Consider the following 27693-nt stretch of genomic DNA (forward strand, 5'->3'; position numbering starts at 1 on the left):
AAAAGAGTTTGTATGGGGGCTGGTCTCAAATGATGAAAAGAACAGGCGCGGCGCTCAAAAGCGACAAATGAATGGAAACAAGAAGCTGACAATGCCACAATCACCGACAATAGGTGCTGTGAATCGTCCAATGTCTGCGATATCGAGTTTGTTGGAAGTACAAAGTATTGAGTCTCGACGATGTTTCCAGGTGTGGCTCAAGTCAGAACTGTTCTTGCGCGAGCTCAGCCGCCCACCAATCAAAGCGCCGCATCCGTGTTAGCGCCAAAGGTGTCCCTCTGCTTCCGAGACAACAATAGATGGATCCTACGTATTGATGCGGAGCATCGCCAGTCCTCTTCAATACCAACCTTTTATATTGTCCTCACAACACAATTATGGCATCCAAGAAACCCACCAAGGCTGCTGCCGCCGACGTCGATGTGGACGAGCTATTCAAAGACCTCGAAGAGGAAACGAAAGCTCCCGCAGCCAAAGGCGGAGCTCCCAGCTCCAAAGCTGCCAAAGGAGTTCCGTCACAGACAGAAGAGGATTTATTTGCAGATCTCGAGAAAGACCTCGAGAAAAGTGCACAGCCTGTCAGCCGGCCGCACACTCCAAGAATACAACAGGTAAAGCGCTCGACACCACCTCCAGGTTCCACGCGCACGAGCGAAGACAAGCCAGCCCCTCCACGAAAATCTGGCGAAAGCACCCGGTCATTCCACACAAGTTTCACTCCTTCAGCGACCAGCAGCGAGCTTCAGGAGGCTGAGAAGAAATCTGCAGCAGCGCAGCCTGCGGAAAAGGTCGTAGAAGCTCCTGCAGCTGGTGGAGGATGGTGGGGAAGCTTCACCACCGTTGCCAGTGCGGCTCTCAAGACTGCCGAGGCCGCGGTCAAGGAAGTCCAGCAGAACGAAGAAGCGAAGCGATGGGCAGAACAGGTGAAGGGGAATGTCGGCGCTCTCAAGGGTTTTGGTGTGTAACGACGATGTTGGATCCTGTGCGCCTTGCTAACCACTTGAACAGGCGGTGATTTGCGGTCAAGAGCCTTGCCAACATTCACCAATATACTCCACACCCTTGCGCCTCCCATTTCATCGCACGAACGACTTCAGATACACATTACCCATGACTTTATCGGCTACCCTTCCCTGGATCCTCTCATCTATTCCACATTCTCGAGGGTAATGGCTCAGGTGGAGGGCGGTGATCTTCTAGTTATTCAAAGAGGACATGAATCTACAGCTCGCCGAAACTCCGAGGCAGGTTATTCAGGAGGCAGTGCAGGATGGAGTGATGGTCCATGGTGGAGGCAAGGAAATGAACATCGAGATCTTGGATCTGTGAAGGGTCTAATCGAGGGGACCAAGCTCGTCCGCATTAGTGCGGAAGCATACTCGACAGAATATTTCAATTCAAATGGCGGTTTAGAAGCTGCCGCACAGCGAGCGACAGAGGATCTAAGCGAGTCGAACCCCGTGCGAAGTAGCGATATTTTCATGGCGGTTCAGGCAATCTCACATGAAGTACCAGAGGAGCTCTTTCAAGGAAACTCGTCCAAAGAGAAGGAACAATCAGGTGTAGCGGAAGACAAGGAGACTCCAGATGAGTTGATCTCATTCGCCATTTACCTGCACGACCCAGTACACAGCATCACTTTCAACACACTTACCCAACCTATTCCAGCGAAATGGATCAAATGGCTCGACGCTCCTTCGCCATTAACGCCAGCGTCTTCCACTTCACCTTCACACCAGAAGACAAGCTTTTTCGGGAGCGAGAAAGAACAGTATCAGTCACCAAACCTCCCAGAGGAAATCGCAGAAATCATTGAGAGCGGAGGTGTAGACCCAAGAGAATGGGTTGCAGAGTGGGTAGAAGAAGTGTTGAGTCTTGGTGTTGGAGTTGTAGCTCAACGATACGTTGCGCGCCGAATGGGAGTTGGAGAGGGCGGTATTGGTAGAGGGAAGGCGCGAATGGAAGAGGTTCTTGAAGATGGAGGCGGCGAAGCTGCGAGAGCTGGTTTATTTTAAGCATCCTGCGAGAGGATTTTGTTCTGTCATTCAAGCGTGCGATTGTGTACCACCGATTGTATTCCTGGTGGTCGGCGCTTGGCGTTATCATATTAAGCAATGCTCTATGCAATAACAATATCCAGTTTCTTAAGATCAGAACAAGAGCTCCGGCTGATTGAATGCTCGTCTACGGTATTGCCATTTTTGCTTCACTGTTCAAATAGCAGGATGACGGAAGGAAGAGAGAAGGGAAAAGGACTTCCATTATTTCTAACCAATTCGTATCATTATCACCAGGTCTTATGATGGAGTTCACAACAATAATTATGTGGATATTTGGTGCTGTTATTGTAAGGTTTCCTTGGGACCTACTGAATTTGAAAGCTTACATTTATGATCATGGTGTGATGATTCAACAACTTCAGGTGAATAGCTCGAGTTTGGGGCTTAAGTGGACTTCACGGGTCTGTGTTACTTAACTCTAAGCACATCTTGCAATATTCTCCTTGAAGTATTAATGATTTTGTTGAAAAGTATTGTGATTACTTATTAAGCACATAACATAAAAACGAAGTGGCAACTAGAACAGACAGTATTGCATTGAATAGGAGTGATCAAATGTGTTCGCTTTCACATATTTCCCCCGATTTTAATGATGGAGATTTAAGGACATGAGTGCAAATAGGAAAGCAGATCGATTTACTAGAATATTAGATTCAGTAAGACGATTTGCGAATAGACATGTAATTGTCTGAAACTTATGGACAAAAATACCCAGTAATTTGGAATACGCAGGCTCCATTTCCTTTTTAAATGGCAAAACAGCAGGCCAACCTATCTGAGATCTAACGTTGACCCAAAACTTCAAACAAGTCCTCTTCATGATGATTAAATCTTGTATGTTTTGTAGCACACACATAATTAAGCATCAAAAATACGAAAAAGGTTGCCCTTCATCGGAAGGAATTTTTCTCGTTCGAGCCAAAAGCAATCCACTCGAGACCGATGTGTGTGATCGATGCAAAAGAATTACAAAAAGGAATGATCAGGCTGGGGCTCGATCCCAGGACCTTCTCGGTATTTTGATGTTAACCAATGTTAACGAGATGTGATAACCAACTACACCACCCGACCATTTGTGAAACACAGTTTTCTAATTTAAAATATAAACCTAACAACATGTGCGCTGGGGCACAGCAGATTCCATTGGTACAAGATCTGCAAAATCTGCCGCTTTATCCTCGGAAGTCATGTCGCCGGTATCGGGAACGGCAATACCGACTAATTAAGGCCTCTTGCGGTGGACAAAATAAGTGACAATCGAAGCACGATATTTCTTCGATTAAGTTGACGAAATTTCATTATTTCGTCAATTATTTTAAGTATATAAGACTTCTTAAGCTCTATTCGAAGTCGACTTATTCAGTCCTAAAATTAATGTGCAGTAACTGACACTCATTTTGTCCTCCGCGAGGGCCTTCAGCTATTCTCTTCAGACACATTTTACGAATCTTGGACTCTATCGAAGTAGAGCTTATTTTTCTTAGTCTTTCAAGATGTTTGCCTTGCAACGCATTTCACAAGCACAAGTCGAACTTGCAACTTTAGAATTCATTCAAGTTCCATCTAGATCAGTTGATCTAGATTCCGAACTCTTCATTCTTGCTTGAAACGAAACCGGTATCTGATTATTCATTTTAGAATAGGACATGTATTGTTCCTTTCTCATCAGGGGATGATTCACTCTGGCAGCTTCATATCCAAGGTTCGTTTTGATATTCCGAAAATTGGAAATCGTAATTTATATTCACGTAGCTTTTGCAAGAAACATATACGCGGACTGTTCAGAAGTGACTAGACTATCTGTCGGTGGTGACTACGAGAATGGATCTCAACGTTAATAGATGTGTACAATTTTCAGCTGTGTGTGCTTGTCAAGTCATTTTCCTGCTGTCCTGATTTGCGACGTATTGTACTAAATTCCGAAATATAAGCATGACCAATAAAACTGCAGGTACATACTAGACCCTAGCAGAAGGGAATTTGTTAATCAGAAGAACGCAAAGTACCATGTCAATGAGTCTAACCAGGCACTAAATAAGACATGGAATACAATGTACTATGCGAATTTGTAGCTGTTCATATAATTTAAACCATTGTCGAGCCAATTCTCGTAATTGAGATTCCCTGGTACCCATCCTTCGTTAGCATTGTCCACACCTATACCAAACTGGTGCACTTCTTGATTGACCACGGCTCCCACTGGTTGAGGCTTGTCGCTTGAACTATCATGCTCTTCACAGGCATTAACCTGTTCAGTTTGGCCCTGATTATCGTCGTATTCTGTTTGGTCTTGACGAGAACCCTCACAAAATTGTCCTTGTTGGCGCAACTGACAATATTTCTCGAACGGCAACGTGGGTGCCTGAAGCTCGAATGCAGGAGGATAGATAGCACCGAGTGTCCAGATCTCTTCTGGCTCAAAGCCGCATGATTCAAGAGCTTCGGACCATTCTCTTTCACGCCCATAGTTTGAAGCAGTCATAAAAAGGGTTTCGCCATGATTGTTGATAGAGTATACATCGGCACCCGCAGTTATAAAAGCCATAAGAAGATCTTTTGGTGCTTCCAAAGACAGCTGCCAATTGTGAAGTTGCTGGGAGGATTGCAGCTGAGCATCTGTTTTCGCCATTCTCTCGTGTAATCGCACGCTTCGGAGAACTGTGTGAAGGACCGTATTCCCCTCGCGATCACGCCAAGACACATCGGCTTTGTGTTTTAGCAAAAGAATGGCTTTGTCAACAATATCGATCGAATCGCTCAGGTAATATCCACAGCGATTTGCGAGGATCGAAAGTGCGGAGCATTCTCCATCAACCGACGTGTATATTCCGTTTGATTTGATGAAGGGTCGGCCATAGTCGACCATACGTTTTACGATTCCCTTGTAGTAATAACCAGTTAGCTTGCAGCAATTTAAGATCCATTTTCAACTAGACAAATGTACTCACCAGTGGATAAGATGAAACACTATACATAAAAGCAGTTTCCCATATGCGCTCTCCGAAATTCATCGTCAACGAAAGGTCTGCACCGGCTTCTAAGAGTAGTAACAAGCATCCAGCATGTTTCTGAGTTTCAATGTCTCTAGGCTCATTCGAAGTTCTCAACATATTCATCGGCCTAAAGTGTATCAGACGTTTTCGAAAAATGGAGAAACAGATGCGAGAGATGATCTGAGACGAACGGAAAAGAGACTACACGGAAATTTACCCCAGATATCTATTTGATTCAGGTCCAATCTCATTTGCATCCGCTCTCTTATACAACAGAAACCTACACATGTCGAGATTCGGTTCAATGACTGCATACTACCAACGTGTTAGCGCTGTCACAATGTCGCGTACAGCAACTCACGTGAAGAAGTGAGCGTCCTTCCTCATCATGATCTTTTAACGTTGCTTTACGCTTTTGGAAAAGCTCAATTAACCTGCTGACTTCCCCGTAACGTGCAACTTTGAAAACTACTGAGTCACTCGGAACCAGTGGTTGATATGCAAGTGTTATGGCTGGGTCGTGGCGTGGACTGAAGTCGAATACCAGCCTGAAAGGAGATGACACCATGTCATTCTGCACAATTGATAATTTAGCAGCGAAAACCTCATTCGCTGTTTTCATAAGTGCATTCATCCCGTTGTTTGGGGTCCTCTCTTTAGACACGGACCAGAATGATGCTTGAACTCTCCCATAGGGGGTTATCCAAGATGCGTGCCTGCTACTGAGTTCTGACAAATCGCTCTCTGTGTTGTCGCTATCAAGAACCGGTAAAAGATTGCTAGTGTCTAACTGGATTTAGTGTATTTTTGGGTAATTTTTTGGATTTGGTATACTCACCCCGTAGGTTGTCGGCTATCGTAAGCTTTTGGGTCACATTCATCAGATTTCGAACTTGCATGACATCTTCCAGCACTCTTGGATTCCAATCTTTCTCGGCAGGGTGGCTGGTAAAATAATCATCTCTTAGAACTTGCTGAAGATCGTTGAATATTTCCCGTGCCGTTTGTGATTGTATGATATGGTTGGGACTTTCTCTATACCTAAGAAGTCTTTGCACAAGGCTATCTGTTATTGTTCTCCTGCTCGTAGTATCATCTGCTATGTACCGATCTTTTAAGCCAATTAACGATAATTGATCTAGTCCTTCAGAGACAGACTTTGTGTGTAAGCTTATGAAGCTTGGTAGAGCTATGAGTACCAATAGTGTCAGGACAGATTCTAAACCAGGATAGCACTGAAAACTCACAGGAAGGGGTATTGGAACGCGATGTGGATTTATCCTTAAGATATTCTTTAGACCAACGAGACAGTTTTTCTTTATCTATATCATGACCTCTGACTCTAATGTAGCCGGTAGTCTTGCTCATCCGTGTTGCTCGGTAACGGACGTGCTTTACCACAGCTCTGCATTCGTTTGATTTGGTATTTCTGATGATGTTCATTCGTTGGATTTGGACTTTGTATTGACGTATCCTACATGAATACTTTTAGCAAAGAATTCAGTCGCGTACGTCGACTAAAATTTCTCCCACTGGGTACTGCAGTTTAGTAAGTAATAGAAATTGTCCCAGAGACTCTTCCGACTTCTCCTATATTCCTTTTTCAGTTTACTACTAAATTAGAGGACGTACGTGGCAGGTAATCCGAGCTCTTTATTCATCACATCTCGCACCTCTTTAATAGTCTTTTTCTGGGTGACGTAAAGTTGCCTTATCCGGTCTCTGTGGAGTTCCCATTTCTTCGCAGATATGGTTGGCGCTTTTGGAGCGCGCTTTTGTGTAAGTTTTGAGATTGAGCACCGTTCGGTGAGAAAATTATTGACGACAGGCCGTACAACCTGTCCCTTGGGTGAACGCATGTTGGGAGAGACTGATGATGATCCTTGGTCTAGCATCTTGATGTCCAGAGGTATGCCATTTTCCGTAGGGCATAACATGAGAGGCTCTTGCGATATTTGTGGAGGTAACAGTGCGTCAATGTAATCCGTACAATTGGAGTCAATCCAGTCAGTGCCTGTTCCATCATGGCCCGTCAATCCTGATTCTAGTGGGAGCGAAGGAGGAGCCAGTGATGTTTGCAGACTTGCAATGGGAGGAAGTTCTTCCATTACAAAAATTGAAGAGTCATCAAAATTTTTTATTTCCCGGTAACTTAAGAAACCTTTAGAAAGTCAAAACAATCTTGTTGTTTGGAAAACATGAACATCCTTTCTCCATAATGTTTTTGATGTGGTTGGGACTATTCATTTAAGCATGGTGCATCCAATGAGGCTGAGACAGCCGAGAAAAAAGTACTATCTTCTCCATTGGCCTATGGCGTGTCTTGTACAACTTCTTGGCAAATAATGCGGTCGGGGAAAAAAGTCCTATTTCATGGACCAATTATATTCCGGGGTGCTAAAGAAAGTATCATCAGCTTGTTTGACGCCAGAGAAGGAGTAGAGAAATAGTACTTCTGCGTACTATCTCTTGGAATGGGTCGTCTCTTTTAAATTACGTTTAGTACTTTTGTCCTCTCTAGAAAGTGACAGACAAAAGTACTATTACAACGCCAACGCTATGGACGAAGATTGAATATGAACTCCATGAGTTCCGGTTTTGTTCTTAACGAACTTCCACAAACAAACATATCCGGAAACCATTGACAACTGACCGTAGTCATCATGTGTATATCATCTCTAATAGATGCAACATTCAGCATCAGTTCACTGACTTACTGTAGCTCTTACGCCAACGGATCAAATCTCTCTCATTCTCGGCATTCCAAGCCTCATCGCAACAATCCTAGGAGTAATCATCAGCTACAAAAGCTTTAAACAATTCCAAGCTCTATGTAAGCATATCTAGTAAACAATCATGGCTCTTATAAAAGAGGCTTATATGAATTTCCAGCCCAAAAACCGACTCTCTTGCCCGTACACAAGCAAGCCTCTCGCTTAAAAACTCAGCGCAGCGATAGATCGGACAGGACAGCAAAAAACCATGTCAACAACGCATAAATCGGACAAAAAGACTACAAAAAATTGTCGCACATACACATCTCCAGTAGAAAAAAATGGCAAGACTTACACAACCCTTTCGGATTGCTGCTTGTTAACTCCCAATAGTGGATGCCAAAGCACCCTTCTCGCTCTCCGCTACCTCCCAATCTATCCGAAGAATTAAAGACCGGGTACAACAAAGCCACTTCGAGTTAACCAGAGCAGCAGGGGCAGTAGGTAGAATTTTCAAGCTTCTTAACTATTGGTTGGTGCAAATGTTGCAATTCGTAATTATATACGTTAAAGGTGAGGTTGGTGAATGTGGTGGGTCCAAGGGTGGCAGGCGCTTTTTAGACGAAGGTGAAGGTGATGATGTTAAATATGGTAGAGGAATTGCGGTTCCTCAACATCGGACTTTGTGGACGGTGAAGAGAAGTTGATATGGTCAACTCCGATGCGACTATTGGCGTGTTAATAAACTTCTGTCATCCCTCTCCTACGAAAGTAGACATATGAGAACCACGCGTAACAAAGAAGCGGCCATGTACAACGTGATAGAACCCCAAAAGAGTTAGCAAACGAACCAAACATGGAGAAATTTCCACTCTGTCGAATTAAGCTACTAACTCCCGTGAGGTAGCAGATGCATTTCGAAAAGGAAAAAGGCACACGATGTGATTATTTTGAAAGGTCCAATCGATGAACCCTCGAGTCAAACACACAACAAACTTCCACGAGTTACCCTCGAACTGCTTAAACAAATCATGACCGACTCGGACATGAGTTGAGTGGAGTTGAAATAGTAACCTGAGTTGAGTTGAATTTATTTGAGTAGTATACCATATCTGATCCAACTCAACACAACTCATTTTTGAAATGGTTCAAACGGGTCGAGCTTATTTCTCGATCCAAGAGTGTTTTTAAAGCTCTGCTGCATTCATGCTCTGGTGGGTGTGTTTGCTGGAAGAGAAACAGTACTACTGGCAATCGAGGAGGAGTGTTGTTGACAGTTCTGTTCTTATCATCTCCATGGTAATGCGGTGCTTTACAAGGTTTATATGGTCAGATGATTACGGGTTACATGCCAATTGGACGACAGAGCGACACGAGATCCTCTGATTCGTCCAAGAAGCCTGTTATCTGTTCATCTCTCTTACGTACCGACCCCGAAACCACTGCATTACCATAGAGGAGTTATCCGGTGGCCCTGTGGCGATTCAGAAAAAATTCTAGATCACTTTCACAAAAGACACATGGGAAAGAAGAATGAAAGAAGGTCCTGAGAGATGGCAATGTTACCAAAGATGTCTTGCCTGAACTCTATAATCTTAGTGTAAACATACCTGCTGTTGTGATGAAGGTGATACCGCTTGCTAATCTTCGACGCAGTCTGGCAGGATCAACTCCATATGGATTCTTTGGTCCGGGATGTAGGGCTTTGATAATCGATTGTCGGTTCAGATTTTGATTCTTGAATGAAGATATTTCCCGTGTGAGCTGCGACAGCCCCCTAAATGGGTGATACGTCCTTTTCTCGTAGACTAAGCTTTTGATTACCTGAGGCCTTTCACCATTACGACACCTACAACAAGTCAATGGACCCACATTACGAGGGAATAAAGACTCACCCCGTCCTTCACAGTTTCACTCCCAGCAATTCCGGAATCAATAAAATCAGACGCTATCTGCGCTTCAATAGCGTTTCAATAAAGTACACTAGCTCAGATTCCCAGGAATGGAACACTCCCCTATTCCATCCGGCAAAATCCCAATATCCCTCACCCCAAAATGGTTAATGGTCTCGTGTGCAAGCCATAGCGCTATCTTAGCAGGGAAGTGTACCAAGCTTTTCAAAGCCGTCGCTTAAAAGCTTGTCTATAGACTTGTCCTCTTTCCCGGAGCTGACGTGGCTGGGCATGGGTTTGGAAAACCATGAGCCGTTGTCGAATGAGGTGTTTGATGTTCTTCCGGATAGTGTCCGCTAAGGGAAAGGGGGATGCGTTTGTGGGGATGCGTGCGACGACGATGTGGACGGATGTGGCAGGAATGAGGTTGCGTCGGGCTTGTGGGAGGTGGGCTGAGGTGGGCTGATAAGGACAGGTTGATGGCCGTTTGCGTGGTTGGGATTGTTTGGAGTTCAGGCGAACGATTCAACAACGGATCGACCAAGAGGGTATGGAATCAATGAGGAGGAAATGGCCGACCTTGGAGCCGCAGTGAGCTTTTGAATGTTGGTTGGTCCACATGAGTGCGAGGTGTTTGTGTTTCAGAAGGAGCCAAGACCGGTAAGGTTACGGCCTGCAGTAGGGCGTTCGAACGATGGCTGATGAAGTTGGAGTCGGATAAGTCTCCCGACAGGCTAGATGTCGATATAGTTTCTTATATTGCATTTATTGTGCCGGATAGATCTGCGAGATCTTTACTATATCTGTGGAATCGGTCTAGAAGTCACACGAGCATCCCACACACCTTTTGAAGTACTGCTCTTTTACTTGGTAACAATCCTCGCTTACTGTAATCATCCTCAAGCAAACAGATGTGTCGTATCTCTGACTGTCATGAGCTTGAATCTCTCATAAGCTTAAGGTACGAATAAGCGCAGCGATGTTGGAACTTGAACGATTCGGGCAACAGCCACAAACTCTGTAACCGTCTGGATTCTTGTCTTCGTCATCAACTCTGATTTGTGGACGGCAATCCATCTTTGGAAAATCTTCCTTCCCCAGTTCCTGCGCGGCACGGTTGCAGACTCGCAGTGCTGATTGCTGCGAGGAGCCGCCCAGCCCGTGGCGTTCATCACTTGGCGAGTCGTCAATTTCAGGGGTTTGCTCGGTGGACAGCTCAACATTCGTAAAATAATACCCCAGAAACTATTCCCGTACCAAAGTAAGCATTTCCTTGAGAATGGATAGTGTAGACCGGATATATCCAGAAAGAGGAATGCCGCTACGGGTATGAAATTCTAGGCGCATTTTGACGTTGTGTCTATGCTTCATTCCAGACTCGACTTTCTTTCCTGATAGTTTTCGCCAGAGGAAGCATTTTAAAGCTCATTATTATAGAGACAAAGTAAATTTTCCAGATCTGTCGGATACTGCGTTATATCTGCAAACTTTTTATCAATATTACTGTTTAGGTGATTAGGATCTGTTAGAATCTTCCTAAATTGGTGGTTGCATAGACCACAAGTGCCTTTTTTTCGTACCAGAATTTGCTAGGAACCATGCACCCGCACAGGTATAATATACAGCGGATAGATATACATGGACAGGTATACAAGGATCTTAACCCATAAAGAGGAATACTATCGAGGTTACTATTTTGACACCTTTATGGTTGCCCAACGCCATCCAACGTGCTTCTGACAGGGGCGAAGTACAGGGTGGGGACCCGCCAAACTAACAAACATGCCCCATGTGCAGGTGTTGGAGGACGCGTGCTGACTTCCTCCCTTGCAGCCATATAGATATCCTGCCGACTCCAACCAGTTTTCTTACCTTTTCTTCGAAATTTCACGTTTTTCGTTTCTCACAATTGTATATTTCGTTTCTAAACTGTCATATTTTCCAACGCTTCTAACATCCAATAAATATCGGACGCCTCCGTCCATTGACTCCGGTTGCTTGGACCTCACGATAAGCATCAATAAATATATCCAACATCATCACAAATCACGTTTTGCGGCTGAATATAAACGCCGGGCTGGTATCTGTGATACGAAGACAGGATCTTGAGGGTGGTCGTAGGATAAAGGACGGGAGGAGACATATCGGGTTACGCATCGACCGTAGCACAACATGCGTCTCTCGTGGCTGATAACGTTACCGGCGGTGTTGTCGGTGGCATCGGCTTTGATGGTTGAGAAACGTGATGCGGATTTCCTAAGTGTACGGACAAAACAGCGGAAGGATATGAGTGGCAAACGGGGGGATAGAAAGGATAAATATTTTCGTAAGTGCTGAAAAATAGGAACCAAAAAGGAAACTGAAGATCATTGGACAAATAATTAACGACCGTACAGACGAAAGCACGTACGTTATTACTTACCAGACTTGTGTTGATTCAGTGATGACAATTGGAATTGACAATTAATAGGTTCCACCCTCATTACGATGGAAGATTCGCCGAGAAGCAGTTACCATATCATGAGCGGAGAGTAGCATTATCAAATCTCATCCAGACCTACCTAGCAACAATGAACGACTTAGGAGTAGAAACATGGTTAATGCACGGCACTCTCCTCGGCTGGTGGTGGAATCGAAAAGTATGCATCACTCTCACTCGCGTTTCTGTCTCAAAACTGACCAGCTTCCCAGATTCTGCCCTGGGACTCGGATTCCGACGTCCAGATGTCTGAGAAGTCGATGACATATCTAGCCACCTTTTACAACATGACCGTCTTTCACTATAAGACGCCTAGAATTCCAGATGGAAGAGATTACATGCTTGAGATAAATCCGCATTACGTAAACCGGGAACAAACTGACAAGATGAACGTTATCGACGCAAGATGGATTGATACATCCAGTGGTTTATTCATTGACATGACCACGGCACGATACAACTACACACATCCAGCGGGCGAAGGAATGTTGTCTTGTAAAGACGGACATGAATATCGAGTACGTCTCTTCCTCTCGTCTCCCAACTATCCTAACAAAATATACTAGGACACATACATATTTCCACTCCGCGACACATATTTTGAGGGTACGCCCGCCAAGATCCCTTTTGCGTACAAGGAAGTCCTCGAAGCCGAGTACGGACCGAAATCTTTGACTCTTAAGGATTATGCGGATCATCGATTCGACGACCAGAAGCTGGAATGGATTCCTATGCCGAAACCGCTGAAGAAACCAGAGGATCAGAAAGTTATCACTCCGCCGAAGAAGGTTGAAGAGAAGAAAGTGGAGGTGAAGAAGCCGGAGGAGAAGAAGCCAGAAGAGAAGAAGCCAGAAGAGAAGAAGCCAGAAGAGAAGAAGCCAGAAGAGAAGAAGCCAGAAGAGAAGAAGCCAGAAGAGAAGAAGCCGGAGGTCAAGAAGGCCGAAGAGAAGAAGGTCGAGGAGAAGAAACCCGAACAGGCCGCCCAAAAAGAGGCTCAAACAACACTAGCGACGAAAACTCGAGCTGCTATCCTGAAAGTACGAGAATCGTCACCTCCGACCGTAAACCCACCTTCTCCGCCACCTAAGATATAAACAATGCGCGAGATAGAAGCTCTTCGTTCAAAATTAAAAATAGCAAGGAGTTTGATGCGATGTATATACCGAAGGTGTTTAGCGATTTCGAGCATGCATTTTCTGGTGGTCTAGAGCGGGCTACTTGTCCATCAGTTGGCGTTAGGGTTTTCGAAATATTGCGCGCGAGTTTTCGCAGCTACTGCATGTCTGTGTATATTCACGAGAAGATTGTGTGAAGGTTGGCTGTGGTGTAGAGGATGATGTATGCCAAGGGGAATGGGTTAGGAGTTGTTAGTAGACGGATCGATCTATTGAATCGAGACTACTTCCCGACTACTTGTATAGGTTGAATTCGCGGGATGAGGTAAGAGATGTACCATACCACCGGATCAAATGGATTAATACACAACCCGACTTCACCTTTCACTATCACTTATTTCCACTCCACGACCACAAACCAAACTATTCTGTCATCACCCATACTCATATACCCAGCTACTCCGTTCCACACAGCACCTCTACCATCCACACACATTCAACCGGCTGCTCTATTCCACCTCCACCACCAACATCTAGTCTTTTGCTCAACCTCCCAACTCACACCAACTTCCGCCCATCATCCACACCACAATGCCCACCCTCCACACCTGGTACACCGCCCACAAATCCCAACGTCTCACCCGCCAGCACGAAAAAGAAAAACACGAACTCAACGCGCGCCTAGTAAAATTCCACAATAACCCAGTGGTGCTGGCGAAAAAGAGTAATGAGGTCGCGGGAAAATGGGCTAAGCTTTCTGGGAGGCCGGTTATTGTGAGTAGGTTTGTGTTGATGAGGAGGTAGTGAGGATGTTTTGGGGGGGATGGGTGGGGGAGATGAGATCTCACTTGGTAGTGAGTTGTTAGGCAATGGATGTAGGGCCTTAACCCTATGAAGTTCGGAGGAGGGAGTAGCAGCCTGAACCAGATCCTCAAGTTGGTCAAATATACCCTCCGGAATAGCCTCTGCCAATTGAGTTAGAAGTACCATATGTTTAAGGGATGGGATTGAGGGTTATGGGGTGGTGAGTTTGGGTTTCACGAGGTGTTTTGTATAGAGGGTTGGGCGAGATTGGTGAGGACTTGGATATGGGATGGAACCTTGAAGGACGGTGGTGAGATGTGTATTTGGCTAGGCTGTTGAGATGAGGTAGCATGTGAGGAAAGGGCTAGTATGAGGATTGCTAGTAGATGAACATAATAGTTGACCAAGATGGATTGTACACTTAAACCCTCTTAGGACCTCAGTACATACAAGTGAATTACCACACACCACCCCCTCACCATTCACCACCACATAACCCAACCACACGCCTCCACATCAACCCTTCCCCCATCAGCCTTTCCCTCCATTGCCGTTCCCATTCAAATATCCCCTCCTTTACCTCAACAATCCACACGAAGTTCCAACCCACCACACCACAAATCATGTCCCTCAAAACCCTCTATACAACCCACCTAACCAAGCGCCGCGCGCGCAACCTCGAGCGACAGAAACACGAACTCAAAGCGCGGCTCGTCAAGTTCCACAACAAACCGTCGCTGCTGATAAAGAGAAGCAATGTCGCGGTAGACAAGTTGGCTAGTGTTGTTACTAGGGGATATCGCTGATGTTTTGATGGAAAGTGGGGAATCGGGGAGGGATCAGGGGATTGGGTTGCTAAGATGATGGGGGATGTGGTGGTTTTGAGTTTTAGATGTTTGTGTGTTGTGTGGGAAGACTGTGGTGATTTGGATATTTTGGATGGGAGTTTTGTGGTGAGAGGTACGATTTGGCTGAGCTGTTGAGATGGCGTGGTGTGTAGTGAGGAACGGACTCGTGTAAAGGATTTATACAAAAGACAGCTTTTGAAGGGAACTGTGCTCTTGAAAGACCGTCACGCCGAACATTAGGATGGAAGAGACAGACCTTAACACAAATAGAGGTACGGTGGAAGCGGTTAGTTGTAATGAGGTCACTTATTGAGGGGGCTCTAATAAAGTCAAGACACTTGTTTATGACTTCAACAGAGTAATATACAATAAACTACACCTACAAAACAGAACTCTTGATCGCAAACCAAACAGCATCAGTAGCGGCTCCTACTCCCACCTCTCAGATTCTCCTTCCACAAACAGCAGATGCCCCGCCCCTCACACCATTTCTTCACAATTTTAGGTTCGACCTCGCCGTCCCACCCAACATTTCCCAAGGCTCCAGTGTTCAACCATACCGTCAGATCCTCCAAAACGATAGGGTCATAAAGCAAAATCTTCTCGTACCATGTTGGCTTACTCGGATCCTTGGTTGGGGGTAAAGATTTTATGGCTCGAGTTATGTGTTTGAATAGGGATTCTTGTGATTCTTGTGATTCTTGCGAGGATGCGGGAAGGACATCAGTCGTGGAGAATGAGGGCGAAAGTTGCAAGGCCCGAGGAGGCGATCTGATCTGCGAGGGTCGACGCCGTGGTGGTGAGTGAGTTAGCTGCGGTTCCGAGTCGTATATATCGTCAGCAGTTTTCTTTTTTGTTCTCCCTGTGGGCTTTTTGGGTGATTTATTCAATTTTCGAACTTGTGATAAAGGTACATCACTATCATCACTGTGGTCCGCATCAGCTTTCTTTCGTCCTCCCACTGTTTTCTTTAGTTTAGTCGGTGAAGTCGGGATATCCGACGTAGTATCCTTCTTTGGCCGACCTTTTCCCTTTGGAGATTTTGGCTCTGGATGAACTTCCTCCTTATCTTTATTAGACTTTGCAGAAGGCTTCGTATTGGTAGTCAAACTTCCTAAAGCAGTCCTAGCATGCTGACCTTCCCAACATTTTTCAAGAACAGCAATCATAGAATCACGACTCTTGATCGGCTTAAAATGGTAAGATGCGATCTGCTTCTGCAGCTGGAACATTGTATAAGCTCCAAAATCCGGCATTTGATCCCCAGACGCCTTGCCTTTCTTTGCAACTGGATTGACTGTGGGCGCAGCCTTAACTCCTGTTTGTGTCGAACGCTTTGGAGATTTTGTTTTGGTGGGCGACAAGATAGCCGGGCTACCTTGCAATTGTAGTCTAATAGCAGCTTCGACCGGGCCAGGCTTAGATGAAGTTCCTAGAACATGCTCTGGAATTGTTTCCTTGACACTGTTATCTGCTTCAACATCATGCCAAACATCATCAATCGGAGCCGTGGTAGCGGGTACTCTCGGTGGAGTTTGCTGCCGTATAACAGTTGGAGAATCTGTTATATCAACCATCTCCACATCAAGCAGAGAACCAGCTGCATCGCGAGCACCAGCAGACCAAAGACCACCTTTCTTAGAAGACAATCGCAACCTTCCACGAGGTGCGACAGCTGATGGCTCATCAACGACATCTTTGAAAGGATCATCGAATGGGTCTTCGAACATAACATTTGATGCTTGCATGGCTTCATGCAAATCTCGCAGATAAGTAGGAGATTCTTCTCTAGCAAGTTGGCTCGAAGTGCCAAATATAAAGTCTTGGTGTTGGGCTTGTTTCATAGCGGACTCTGGGGATAACAAGATCGGTGCTTGAGCGCTACTGCCTTTCTTGACTCTTTTCAATGGACTCTTCGAGCGGAGTTTCGCAGGACCATTGATTCCGCCTTTTGTGCTTCGCTCTGTTGTCTGGTATGAGAAGTATTGAAGCAGAGGAGCGGGTTGCGACTCGACCTCAACGACTTTCTCTTCGTTGAATGCAGATGTGGCCAGATCTGTAATGGTCCTAGCCTTTTTCTTGGGCGCTTTAGTTTTCGGGGTTGCTGCTTCAGCGGGCGCATTCGTAGCAGTAGCATTCATACTTACCAACTCTAGAAGTTTGCGCTTCCGGACGACACCGGTCTCTTTTGACTGCTTTGTTGTCATGGAATTGGTCGTCTCAATGTTTGTGAACCCGAAACTCCCAAGCAAGTTGCTGAAGCTATTCGACGTGGAAGAATCTGACCCAGGAGACCTCGCCGTAAGATCACCTGCAATGGAGCCAGCATTTTGCAACCCAGTGATTGAAGACTTATGCGGAGGGGACCAATTGGCTTTTCTTTTGACAGCCTTTACTAAACCATAATCAACACATTCTGCCTCAATATTTAAAGACTCCTGAATGACTGTTTGTTTGCTGCCAGATTTTTCGGGTTTAGTTGATGCTTTTGTTACTGAGCCTGATAACTTCGTCTGCAGATCTTCCGGTGTCTTTTTGGCCCTCGACTTTCTGGGTTTCTTTTCCTTGACGATTGAGCCGTCTCCGTTCTCGAGGTCAACCACTGCATCGTTTGCCTTCTTCCGTGGTTTTGATTCTCCATTTAAGTCTGCCTTTTTCGCCCGAGGTTTCTTTACTTTCTGCTCTTCTAGAGGTTCTTTCGGGACTTGTGATTTCTTGGTCGCAGTTTTCTTGGGAGCAGCCGATAGCTTTTCGTCGCTTATTTTACTCGTCGATGTGGAGTGATTCTTCGCTCGAGGCTTTGCGACCACTTTAGTCGGTACTTTGGTTGCAAGCTTATCCTCCTTGACAGTGCTCACTACTCGACTGGGATCTAAATTTCGCAGATCTAATTGAGAGACTTTGACGAAACCAGGCGTATTATCAATCGGGCTAAACAAATTGGCAGACGCAGCAATAGAGTCGCGTTTAGCGATGATCTTTGGAACCTTCTTTTGGTAGAGTTCGCTTGGAGCTGGAAGCGGCGACGAGGACATGGCGAAGGATTGCTTAAGCGGAGAGGAAGGAATCCTAAAAATATCGGTAGAAGCCATTCTTGACATCAGACGCAAGGCGCACTTGGAGAGGATGGACGGACCCAACGCCGTCGTGCCTGCCGTGAGTTACATATCTAGAGCGATTATGATCGTAGAAGGTTATGCGAGTGTTTACTTGCAATGGCGACCTTGTTGTCCGTCAGTTTGCAGACGCACGGTCGTGCCGCCAAAACACGTGAGCCTCGACAGTTGAAGAACACTCGCTTATGCGACACTAGCTTCTCCCACACAAATTATCACCGACGTCGAGCTTCACGAAGATTTGCGCAAATCCACGAATTTCTAAAAGCCCCTCCACACCTCACGTCAACGTCAAAAATCCGCCAAAATGGAGAACGATAAGGGAGAACTCGTCGATCTGTATGTGCTGAGCAAACCACGATTTTCTATCGAATACAAGGAGAAGCGCTGACTGTCAATCTCACAGTTACGTCCCAAGAAAGTGCAGCGCAACCAACCGCATCATCAAAGCCAAGGATCACGCCTCAGTCCAGATTTCTGTCGGAAAGGTTGACGAGAACGGCCGTCTTACCGGAGAGAGCCAAGTCTACGCACTATGTGGTTTCGTACGAGCAATGGGAGAGAGTGACGATTCTTTGAACCGATTGGCACAACGTGATGGACTCTTGAAGAACGTTTGGAGCGGAAGCAGCCAACGATAAACGCATAATGGAGGAGTTACTTCTGGTAAACACGATACGAGTCCGCTACCAGGAACAACAAGCTGACCTTTCGATTTACAGATTTGCTGTTTGGGTTTGGGTTAGCTCTGGGTTTGAGCAGCGAAAACGCTTGCTTCGGGGAGAATATGGGCTGGATTGGCATTGCTAAGATAGTCACTCTCCAAATGTGACAACAAATTCTACGACTATTCCCAATCTCGACTTTTGTGTTCATGTGGTGTGATATCCCGGATCCCTACGCAGTTTCCTTCGATCGTATAGACGGCTCTTCGAAACTCCTCGTTCCCACTCCCGGGTGACACTCTTTGTTCGAGGAGCCAGAATGCTATTTTAATAGCTGTCGAGCCGGAGAAGGACATATAATGCTGGCCTTCTGAAGAGCTGTGACGTTAGAGCATCTCGTCAGAGCACAGATACGGGCCGGACATGAACTTTTAGTATCAATATCATGCCTCTTGAGGGAGCCTACGATTTTAATATCTGAACGATATAACCTCCCTAGCCGATTGGCAAGCAACCTGATATACGGTAGGTGGTCCTAGGATTCCTTGCACTGGCGCCTGGAGCACAGTGATCACGCTGTAATAAATATCTTTGCCAGTCGTTTGGTACAACATCCGCGGCAACCCTTTCGTACCCAGGTATAGATATCGACACCGCATTGTCTTGTTTTGCAGGATACGGTCATCGACACTTCATACCAGTAACGATGTCTGTCAGTCAGTATTTACCTACTTACATACTCGCTTCTTCGACATATAGGCGTGGCTAACACAAATCAATTTACCACTGACTGAGCAGTCACTCTGGCATCAAGTAATATCCCCAGTAAGCGAGCGCTGATGGTTAGTACCGCTACAACAGCATATGGCAGCTCCAGAGAGGGAAGGTCTCTCCATTCGATGCTGCTGCATTCTGTTACAGATATTTTCATGACACGAAATGAACCTCCAAAGAAGAACAACCTGTTTTTTATAATAATTTGTCCATACCTGTATTAAGAACTAACGCAACCTCTATAGGATATTGATATAGGATGAATATAGACTTTAGGTGGGGTGCTACTTGCAGGACTGGCCTTGGCTGTTTGGCTGAAAGGGAGGGCACAGATCAAGCAGGGTTCCAGGCACAAGCGCGATCTAGGATCTGCGCCAAGAGATCTGACCCTTCCTCGATCGCAATGTCGCCGTCATGCAGGGTTCATTTCAAGCTCCAAAGATTCCTTCTTATTTTCTTTCAACTGAAGGATCTTTCATTTGATGTTCGCTGTTAGAGTATTGACAAAACCTCTTTCGAGTAACAGGATACTAAACGCGTCAAGTTTTTGTCGACAGATCCAATTCCCAATAAACCTTATATGGTCGCGAACCGATACATTTTCCATCTCAAGCAAGCTCAGCATGCCTGCCAAAAAGGTCGCCACGAAAGGTAGCAAACGGAAAGCTACGATATCTCCAGAAGCAGAAGCCATAACGAATGGTTTCTCGAAGAAACCAAAGATCACCAATGGGTCTACTGATCCTCTCCGCAAACCACATCACTCAGCGCAAGAAGCCGAAGACAATGGTATCGTTTTGCGAAAGTACTATCCTCACGAAATGTCGAATGCGCGCGCGATAGCATACAACAATAACGAGCTTCCACGTCCGATCGAGCTTCTCGAGTCAGCTCTGGAGGAGACAAAATCAGAAAGAGCAAAGATAGAAGTCAAGGGAGCCGTGGTACACTGGTACAAATGCGATTTGAGGACGCAAGATAATAAAGCGCTACATCTGGCGAGTGAGAAGGCAAAGGAGAAAGGAGTACCACTTATTGCAATGTACATCATTAGCCCGCAAGATTTTGAAGCGCATTTGACAGCTCCAGTGAGAGTTGATTTTATTTTACGCAACTTGCAAGTGTTGAAGGAGGATCTGGGAAAACTCGATATTCCGCTGCATGTTGAGACGGTAGAAAAGCGCAAAGCTATACCAGGGAGGGTTTTGGAGCTTCTCAAGGAATGGGATGCCAGCCATCTATTTGCCAATACCGAATATGAAGTTGATGAGTTACGAAGAGAAGCGAAATTGGTTCATTCGCTTCTAGACAATGATATTTCATTTGAGGTAACACCAGACACCTGTGTTGTTAGTCCCGGTGAGCTTAGTAGCGGAACTGGAAAGCAGTATTCGGTATATTCTCCATGGTATCGAGCTTGGGTAGCATATGTCCACAGCCATCCAGATGTACTGGACCTCTTCGGACCTCCCAGCAAAAATCCGCCAGTCGCTCGAGAACGATTCTCCCAAATCTTCGAAAGCACTACTATCCCATCAGCACCAGCCAACAAATCTATCACCCCCGAGGAAAAGAAAAGATTCAAATCCCTGTGGCCAGCCGGCGAGCACGAAGCACACTCACGACTCCAAAGATTCTGCACCGAAAGAATAAAAGCCTACGCCGACAACCGCAACTTCCCCTCTGAAACCGCAACCTCATCGCTCTCTGCCCATTACGCAGCAGGCACTCTATCGGCGCGAACCGCAATCCACACCGCCCGCTCTCACAACACCAGCAAATCTCTGAATGCCGGCATCCAAGGAATTCAAACATGGATTTCCGAAGTCGCCTGGCGCGACTTCTACAAACACGTCCTCGCGCACTGGCCGTACGTCTGCATGAACAAACCCTTCAAACCCGAATACACAAACATCAATTGGGAATACGACGACGCAAATTTCACAGCCTGGTGTACCGGACAAACAGGCTACCCGATCGTCGACGCCGCGATGCGCCAGCTCAATCACATGGGCTACATGCACAACCGGTGCCGTATGATCACGGCCTCGTTCCTCGCGAAACACCTGCTCATCGACTGGCGCATGGGCGAGAAGTACTTTATGGAACACCTCATTGACGGTGATTTCGCGAGCAACAACGGGGGGTGGGGGTTTAGCGCGAGTACGGGCGTAGATCCACAGCCATATTTTAGGATCTTTAATCCGCTGTTGCAGAGTGAGAAGTTTGATGGTGCGGGGACGTATATTAGGAAGTGGGTGCCGGAGTTGGAGGGCGTGGAGGGGAAGGCGGTGCATGATCCGTATGAGAGGGGTGCTGGGAAGGTGGTCGAGAAAAGGGGGTATCCCAGGCCGGTGGTGGTTCATAAGGAGAGTCGAGAGAGATGCCTAGCGAGGTATAAAGAGGGGTTGGGGAGAGAAACCTCATGATGTGTGTTGATGGCTAATGAGTGCGTAAGTATGAAAAGAGTTTGTTTGGTTACGAGTACGATTACCAATGAACGGATGGTCTGAAGTTTGTTACGCGAATGCTTGTAATATTAATTGTTAAATACCATGGTATTTCTATTCCCCAATACATCGTAATCTATCGTACGTAATTCGTTAATCATTAATCCCTTCCTATGCCTTCATCAAGAACTCAATATCATGAGCTCAATCCAAATCTAGCCTTGACCCTTCTAACTAACTCCCTCGCCATAGCATCTCTCCCCTCCATTGTCCTCTGCGCCGCCTCCTTGTTCTCGTTTGCCCTTCTGAGTAAATACTTCAAACACTCTCCACTAGTACCCCAGACCAGATACTTGTACGCCTTTGGAATATCTACATTGCTCTTCGCCGAATCGATCTTTCCGGCTTGTACCAACTCACAACTGATTTCGTCGGCCATTCCTTGAAGCTGGGCGTATACGAGGTCGGTTTGCTCTTCCCCGCGTTGGGCTTGAGTGGTACGAAGGTCTTGAATTTTGCGGACAGAGGTGTGGTTATGTCCTGCTAGGACGACGTTGACAGGTGGGAAGGTAGTTTCGCCCTTTTCAGCTTGGAGTGGTGGTCCATAGGCTCGTTTGGCAAGGGCAGCGGCGATTCCGTTGTAGGCGTTGTCAGTGTCGGCTTTTGTGTCGTGGATCAGATGTCTCGGATCGGATCCGAGATATGCGCCGCGAACTAATTTGACTCCAAGAGTGAGGTTTTCTTTGCGCGCAACTGCGAGGTGGGAAGCAAGAATAGAGGGGGTGGCTTTGAGATAGGCTTGGTACGTTCCGTAGACTACCGCTTTGCCAGGTGTCTTGCCGTTGTATTTGCGCATGTAATCTAATGTCCAGGAATCGATACCGGCTTGAATGGCTTGCTGTTCGGCATCGAAAAGTAGTCTGATACCGCGGGCTGAAGCCAAGTCGCAAATAGAGTCGATTGCTTCCTTGAGCGCTGGAGATGACGGCGCTTGTTGTTTGAGGTCATAAAGTGCTTGCGAGCCGGCGCCGGTGAACTTTAATGCGACAAAGTCTCCAGGACTGGCCAGCTTCACCGTCTCGAGCGATCCTTTCGCCCAAGGAATAATCTCTTTCCTTATGCATGCTTCTGCAAGTTCGTCTTTGCCGCAGGACTTGAGCTCGTCGGCTGCTGACTCTTCCATTACAACTTCTCTCGCATATCCGAGAATGACACCCTTGAATCCCAGATTCTTGAGGCCATCGATAGTCTGTCTAACTTCCTTAGGATTTTCTCCAGCGCAGAACTGACGGTAAAACGTGTGTTTGAGAACAAATCGGAGGATAGGATTCGAGTCGGGGTTGAGTACTGGATTGGTGGAGTGGGCGAGTTTCGCAGTTATGGCGAGAGAAATAGGAAACAAGAACTAGATATGTTGGTACAATTTCAAGGCAACGACCGTCCATTACTTACTGGTGATGAGGAAATCGAGGTGACCATCAATGACCTTAGGACGGAACTGAGGGGTAGAATTGAAAGTGGTGGGGGTTTTGGCATTTCGGTCTGGGTATCTGATGAAAGAGAGCTCGCTGGCAAAGAAAGGTTGGATGAAGAAGAGTCATGATTCTGAGCATATGATGATTGACGAGGTATTGTGCGAGAAGAAAGGTATCGAGGTGAAATATAAAGTGAGGTGAATGGTTTCCTGTTGTGTAATAGCAAGGACGTCGCCTTTGTTGACCCCGCCATTACGTGTGGAAGATGCGATAGCGATGCGTTGTAGATGAATTGAGACTTCGGTACAATGAAAAGAAATGCAAAAATGTTAACAAAGAATTGAGCAGCGCCGTATTTACGATTAAATATATGATCAATACTAACAATGAACCGACGTCGGCGGTGGTTTGGTGTTATCTGCGCTGGATGGGTTCCATTGTTTCGTTGCTGGTATCTCACTTAGTCGCATGGTTTTGGAGCTTATCTGGCTGTACCGACGGAAGCCGTTGGAGGTAATTGCTCGCCACGGCGCTTGGTGGGTTCCAGTCCGGACTGACAATTCACGCCCAGTACGAGTAATGTGACCATTCCACTTTGGGTCCAGGAGGTTGAGATGGAGGATGCAAGTGGTTCGCTCATACGACTCCACTTTGATCCAGCTGCTCCATCCTTTCGTTCTCGCGTCGGCTTCTACCAAGGACCAAATCGACATAAGCCGGCGGACGGCCCTTCGCAGTGGAAAGTGCATCTTGAACGAGACCATAAGCCAATCCGACGGCCAGTCCAGTCTTCGCCGTTCTCGCAGCGGTTGTAATTGGGAAGCGGTCTATGGTGATTAGCCACGGAAGGTGGGGGATTGTGAAGGAGGGGGGTATTGCATACTCCATAAACTAAACCCACCAGCCACCGACAGACTCGCAATAATCGTGTTGAAGCAGTCCCTGTTGCCTCTATATCGATCGAACATTTCCTCAATAGATAAGAATCCTGCTGTCCAGACACTGATCTTCGTTCCCATCTTGAGCCCCTCTCGAATCCCAGCAAAAGCCATGTGATAGTTTTTGCTCTTGTGGTAAAGATACCATCCAGTGCTCGAATTGGGCAATCGATGAGCATTTTCTGCTCGGAATCGAAATCCAGCTGATTGAGCGCCATATGATATGCCTAATCCAGCTCCTGCAAGAAATGACAACGAAGTCGCCAACATGAGTCTCATAGGGTATGGAAAGGAAAGCCGAGAATTGAGTCGGAGCTCCTTGATCTGCTCTTCTCTCCATTGAGCTCGTTTTTCTTTCTCCTGTCGATCCGCCTCTTGAATCTCTCTTTCTACTGGAGTCGACATGATGCGTCTGTATGTGATGATGGGTTGACGTTGGAACTGAGCAAGGCTGGGGATCAAGGGTGTCTCAGAATTTGACAGGGCAAACAAGCCAGGTTTGTGTCAGCTGATGAAGGGTCCAACTTGAGCGGCACATTTCTGAAGACAGAAGCATTCGGTATTGCTTTGGCTTTCACTGACACTAATTATTAGAAAGGAACTGGAAACTCTTTAGCCATAACAATGAATTGATCTCTGTCTTCTCTGCTGTTTGTTTTCCTGAATTCGTCGTGCTTCTGTTCTCCGTTTAGGTCCTCGCGCAGTCAGGTGATCTGGTGTTATCCCTGTCGCGTTTGTCCAGCCAAACTTTCGAAGCTTCAACAATTCCTGGTTGCCAACATCATATACTCCTCAACATGGTGAGCATTACCAATTCAATGCACTAATAACCTCTTGATGACTATCTACTAAGAAGTGCCTAGAGCGTCAATCATACCGCCCTGACCCTCCGCTTCAAATACGGCAAACACACCGTCCTCCTCCTCGCCGAACCTCTCACTCCCTTCGCAACCATAAAATCAGATCTCCTTAAGGTCCTACACGAGCGATATCCAGATGGAATCCCCAGGAACGATACAGGCGAGTCAATTACGATCCCAGCAGATGTCACGGACGTGATACTCGGCGTACCAAATGATGTCTATGACAATAGCAAGGGATGGTCAGAATTGAATGCAGATGCTGGGGGAGGAATCAAAGAAACACCAAAGAGCATGGGATTGAAAGAGGGTAGCATGCTTGCATTCTCATTTGTGCCGAGCACCGACGAAGAGACGCAGCCGGAGTTTTATGTGGAATTTAGCAATGTGGAGGAGTTATACCCTGAGGAGGAGTAAGAGGGAGGGAAGGAATATATGGATCGAGCATATCGCACGGCGTTTGGAGACTGGCGTATTGGGAAAGGGGCGAGCGGAAGAGCTTGAGTATGCTGCAATCTTCAATGGACAAAGAGTCAAAAAACTACACCTTTTGGTCTTAATGGCTGCTCTCGTAGTTTGCTCATCTCTATTTCAATTTTGAGGTTTGAAGAGCCCGGGCAAAGCTGTGTCATTGTCTCAGCGAATCTTCTTCTCCGCCTTCAAGCCCGGCGCTTTGCTCCCATCTGGCAGCACTCTCTCCGTCTTCCTAAAACTATAAAACACGAATGGATAAACAAGGTCACAAACTAGTCCCGTGCTCCAAAGGAACACTCCCAATGGAGACATAAAATACTCATGAGCCTCCCTCCAAAACAACCACATCCAAAAATAACAAACATCAAACGCAATGAAAGAACCCAATGTTCTCGTGGCCCTTCAAAACCGTCAGCAATGGATTCAAAGTCACGAGATCTTTCCAACTCACCATATCCCCCAACTTACACCTCCAGTATGCTGTCTCACCACCAATTGCGCTAAACAAGCCATCGATCCGTACGCTTGCGCAACCGCCGCACTCCAAAAAGCCAATTCCGTCATATCAGCCCCATCTCCCTTCCCCTCTTTCCTGCCAATCAAATTCTCAATCCAAAACCTCGAACTCACATAATGGAACCCACAACACCAAATCGTCATTACCAGCACTATCTTCCCCAGATTCCTCCCCACAAAGGGGGAATGTTTCCACTCCCGCTCTCCGTACTTGAATACTCCGATGAATAGAAATACATCCAGCACGCACCAGAGGGTGAACACCGCTTTTTCGAGGAATGAGGGCGCGACCATTAGGTAAATTAGTTCCCAGCCAAAGTTGAAAGCGAGCGCGAAGATAGGCATGCCATATGTTTTGGTCTTGAAGGAAACTCGGGTTGAGAGGATGTAGCATGCTGTCCAGAGGAGACCGCCAATTTGGAGTAGCGTGTTGGTTATGAGCATGTAGGAAGGAGGGACATGAGGTGGTGGTGTGTCTGAGGAGCCCATCTTGGGGTTGATATTCAGGTGTATGTAGGGAAGGTAAAAGGTAAGTGACTTGGAATTATTTCTTTCTGCCTTTTGGAATCGACTCGGTACACGCGGATATTCGGTTGGTGCTGTGCCTCAATCAATTTTACGCGCCCAGCTGTGGTAAGACGGTTATTTTCACGTCATCAAATTTCGAGGATATACACTGACAAACGTGGTGTAGCTCCGAACCATGGCAACATAACTTTTCCTCCTGTAGGCTCAATAGGACCCCCATGTCTTCAGGTTGCAATGTTTGAAGCAAAAACGATCCCTTTCAATTGCTTTCATCAGTCTCGACATGTATGAAAGTCGGGCAACCTTGGTTCAGAGGAGTGCCTGTCACTTGACTGAGAAAAGGCAATCATCAAATGGAATACCTGTCTCTTGAGGCTCTTTTCCACTCCAGAGAGAAACGTGTCGATCACACATCTACTTGTTATACAGTCAGTTTACTTCCTTTGCATGTCCTACAGCAGATCCTTTTTCTAAATAAACCACAGGAACTTTTACCACGCTCTCCTCCAATTGGAAAGAGCCTGTGTAACTGTCCGGTTATTCCTATCGTGCTGCATGCATAGACGCGCCGATGTCAGCCTCCTGTGCCATAGCCGCGAGTCGCTCATACTCAGCCTCTTGTACAACAAAATGTGGTGTAACAGACACCGTTTTCGGACTTGCACTACCACCTCCTACAATCAATTACGTTTCATCAGAGCCTCATTTGTGATGGCTTATAGATCTTTTGACTCTTGCAGGGTAACACGTCCCGCAAAGTTATGGTTTGGGGGCAGATTGAACCTAAAGGGCCGTTTCAATCTCCAGGAGTTAATTAGATTTTCCCATTAGGGTGAGCTGTCGACTTTAGTCCAAATGGGGGCGAGTATAAAACCAGCGGGTTCTGTTCCTCTATAGAAAACAATTGAATCTTCTACATCCAAGCGGCAATTGGATTTTTGTATTAACACAGTTACCCACAAAGCCCAACGACCTTCCGAAGCGTTGCTACA

At 46.3% G+C, this 27693-nt stretch overlaps 10 protein-coding genes across 10 annotated transcripts; 5 read left to right on the plus strand and 5 right to left on the minus strand.

Annotated features, from left to right (window-relative positions):
* Window positions 1-377: 377 nt before the first annotated feature.
* Window positions 378-2015, plus strand: GLAREA_08290 (uncharacterized protein; the record flags this gene model as incomplete). The annotated part of the gene is made up of 2 exons (XM_008090335.1): window positions 378-957; window positions 1009-2015. The coding sequence occupies 2 exons, from the start codon at window positions 378-380 to the stop codon at window positions 2013-2015; spliced, it is 1587 nt and encodes a 528-aa protein (XP_008088526.1).
* Window positions 2016-4116: 2101 nt separating this feature from the next.
* GLAREA_08291 (Ankyrin repeat-containing protein) lies at window positions 4117-7161 on the minus strand (the record flags this gene model as incomplete). Its single annotated transcript, XM_008090336.1, has 7 exons — window positions 4117-4941; window positions 5009-5180; window positions 5271-5368; window positions 5415-5839; window positions 5892-6242; window positions 6301-6527; window positions 6686-7161. 7 exons carry the CDS (start codon window positions 7159-7161, stop codon window positions 4117-4119), a joined length of 2574 nt encoding a protein of 857 aa, XP_008088527.1.
* Window positions 7162-11831: 4670 nt separating this feature from the next.
* On the plus strand, window positions 11832-13232 carry GLAREA_08292 (uncharacterized protein; the record flags this gene model as incomplete). The annotated part of the gene is made up of 5 exons (XM_008090337.1): window positions 11832-11985; window positions 12056-12065; window positions 12130-12298; window positions 12351-12656; window positions 12705-13232. The coding sequence occupies 5 exons, from the start codon at window positions 11832-11834 to the stop codon at window positions 13230-13232; spliced, it is 1167 nt and encodes a 388-aa protein (XP_008088528.1).
* A 2089-nt stretch (window positions 13233-15321) lies between these two features.
* On the minus strand, window positions 15322-17997 carry GLAREA_08293 (uncharacterized protein; the record flags this gene model as incomplete). Its single annotated transcript, XM_008090338.1, has 1 exon — window positions 15322-17997. One exon carries the CDS (start codon window positions 17995-17997, stop codon window positions 15322-15324), a length of 2676 nt encoding a protein of 891 aa, XP_008088529.1.
* A 331-nt stretch (window positions 17998-18328) lies between these two features.
* On the plus strand, window positions 18329-18662 carry GLAREA_08294 (40S ribosomal protein S21; the record flags this gene model as incomplete). The annotated part of the gene is made up of 2 exons (XM_008090339.1): window positions 18329-18360; window positions 18428-18662. The coding sequence occupies 2 exons, from the start codon at window positions 18329-18331 to the stop codon at window positions 18660-18662; spliced, it is 267 nt and encodes an 88-aa protein (XP_008088530.1).
* Window positions 18663-20083: 1421 nt separating this feature from the next.
* On the plus strand, window positions 20084-21889 carry GLAREA_08295 (Cryptochrome/photolyase FAD-binding protein; the record flags this gene model as incomplete). The annotated part of the gene is made up of 1 exon (XM_008090340.1): window positions 20084-21889. The coding sequence occupies one exon, from the start codon at window positions 20084-20086 to the stop codon at window positions 21887-21889; it is 1806 nt and encodes a 601-aa protein (XP_008088531.1).
* Window positions 21890-22106: 217 nt separating this feature from the next.
* On the minus strand, window positions 22107-23446 carry GLAREA_08296 (FAD-linked oxidoreductase; the record flags this gene model as incomplete). The annotated part of the gene is made up of 2 exons (XM_008090341.1): window positions 22107-23315; window positions 23363-23446. 2 exons carry the CDS (start codon window positions 23444-23446, stop codon window positions 22107-22109), a joined length of 1293 nt encoding a protein of 430 aa, XP_008088532.1.
* Window positions 23447-24021: 575 nt separating this feature from the next.
* GLAREA_08297 (uncharacterized protein) lies at window positions 24022-24728 on the minus strand (the record flags this gene model as incomplete). Its single annotated transcript, XM_008090342.1, has 2 exons — window positions 24022-24212; window positions 24269-24728. The coding sequence occupies 2 exons, from the start codon at window positions 24726-24728 to the stop codon at window positions 24022-24024; spliced, it is 651 nt and encodes a 216-aa protein (XP_008088533.1).
* A 392-nt stretch (window positions 24729-25120) lies between these two features.
* Window positions 25121-25600, plus strand: GLAREA_08298 (uncharacterized protein; the record flags this gene model as incomplete). The annotated part of the gene is made up of 2 exons (XM_008090343.1): window positions 25121-25123; window positions 25187-25600. The coding sequence occupies 2 exons, from the start codon at window positions 25121-25123 to the stop codon at window positions 25598-25600; spliced, it is 417 nt and encodes a 138-aa protein (XP_008088534.1).
* Window positions 25601-26021: 421 nt separating this feature from the next.
* Window positions 26022-26662, minus strand: GLAREA_08299 (uncharacterized protein; the record flags this gene model as incomplete). The annotated part of the gene is made up of 2 exons (XM_008090344.1): window positions 26022-26057; window positions 26126-26662. The coding sequence occupies 2 exons, from the start codon at window positions 26660-26662 to the stop codon at window positions 26022-26024; spliced, it is 573 nt and encodes a 190-aa protein (XP_008088535.1).
* Window positions 26663-27693: the final 1031 nt, after the last annotated feature.

This window comes from Glarea lozoyensis (genome assembly GCF_000409485.1).
Source record: "Glarea lozoyensis ATCC 20868 chromosome Unknown GLAREA9, whole genome shotgun sequence".
NCBI classification, from domain to species: domain Eukaryota; kingdom Fungi; phylum Ascomycota; class Leotiomycetes; order Helotiales; family Helotiaceae; genus Glarea; species Glarea lozoyensis.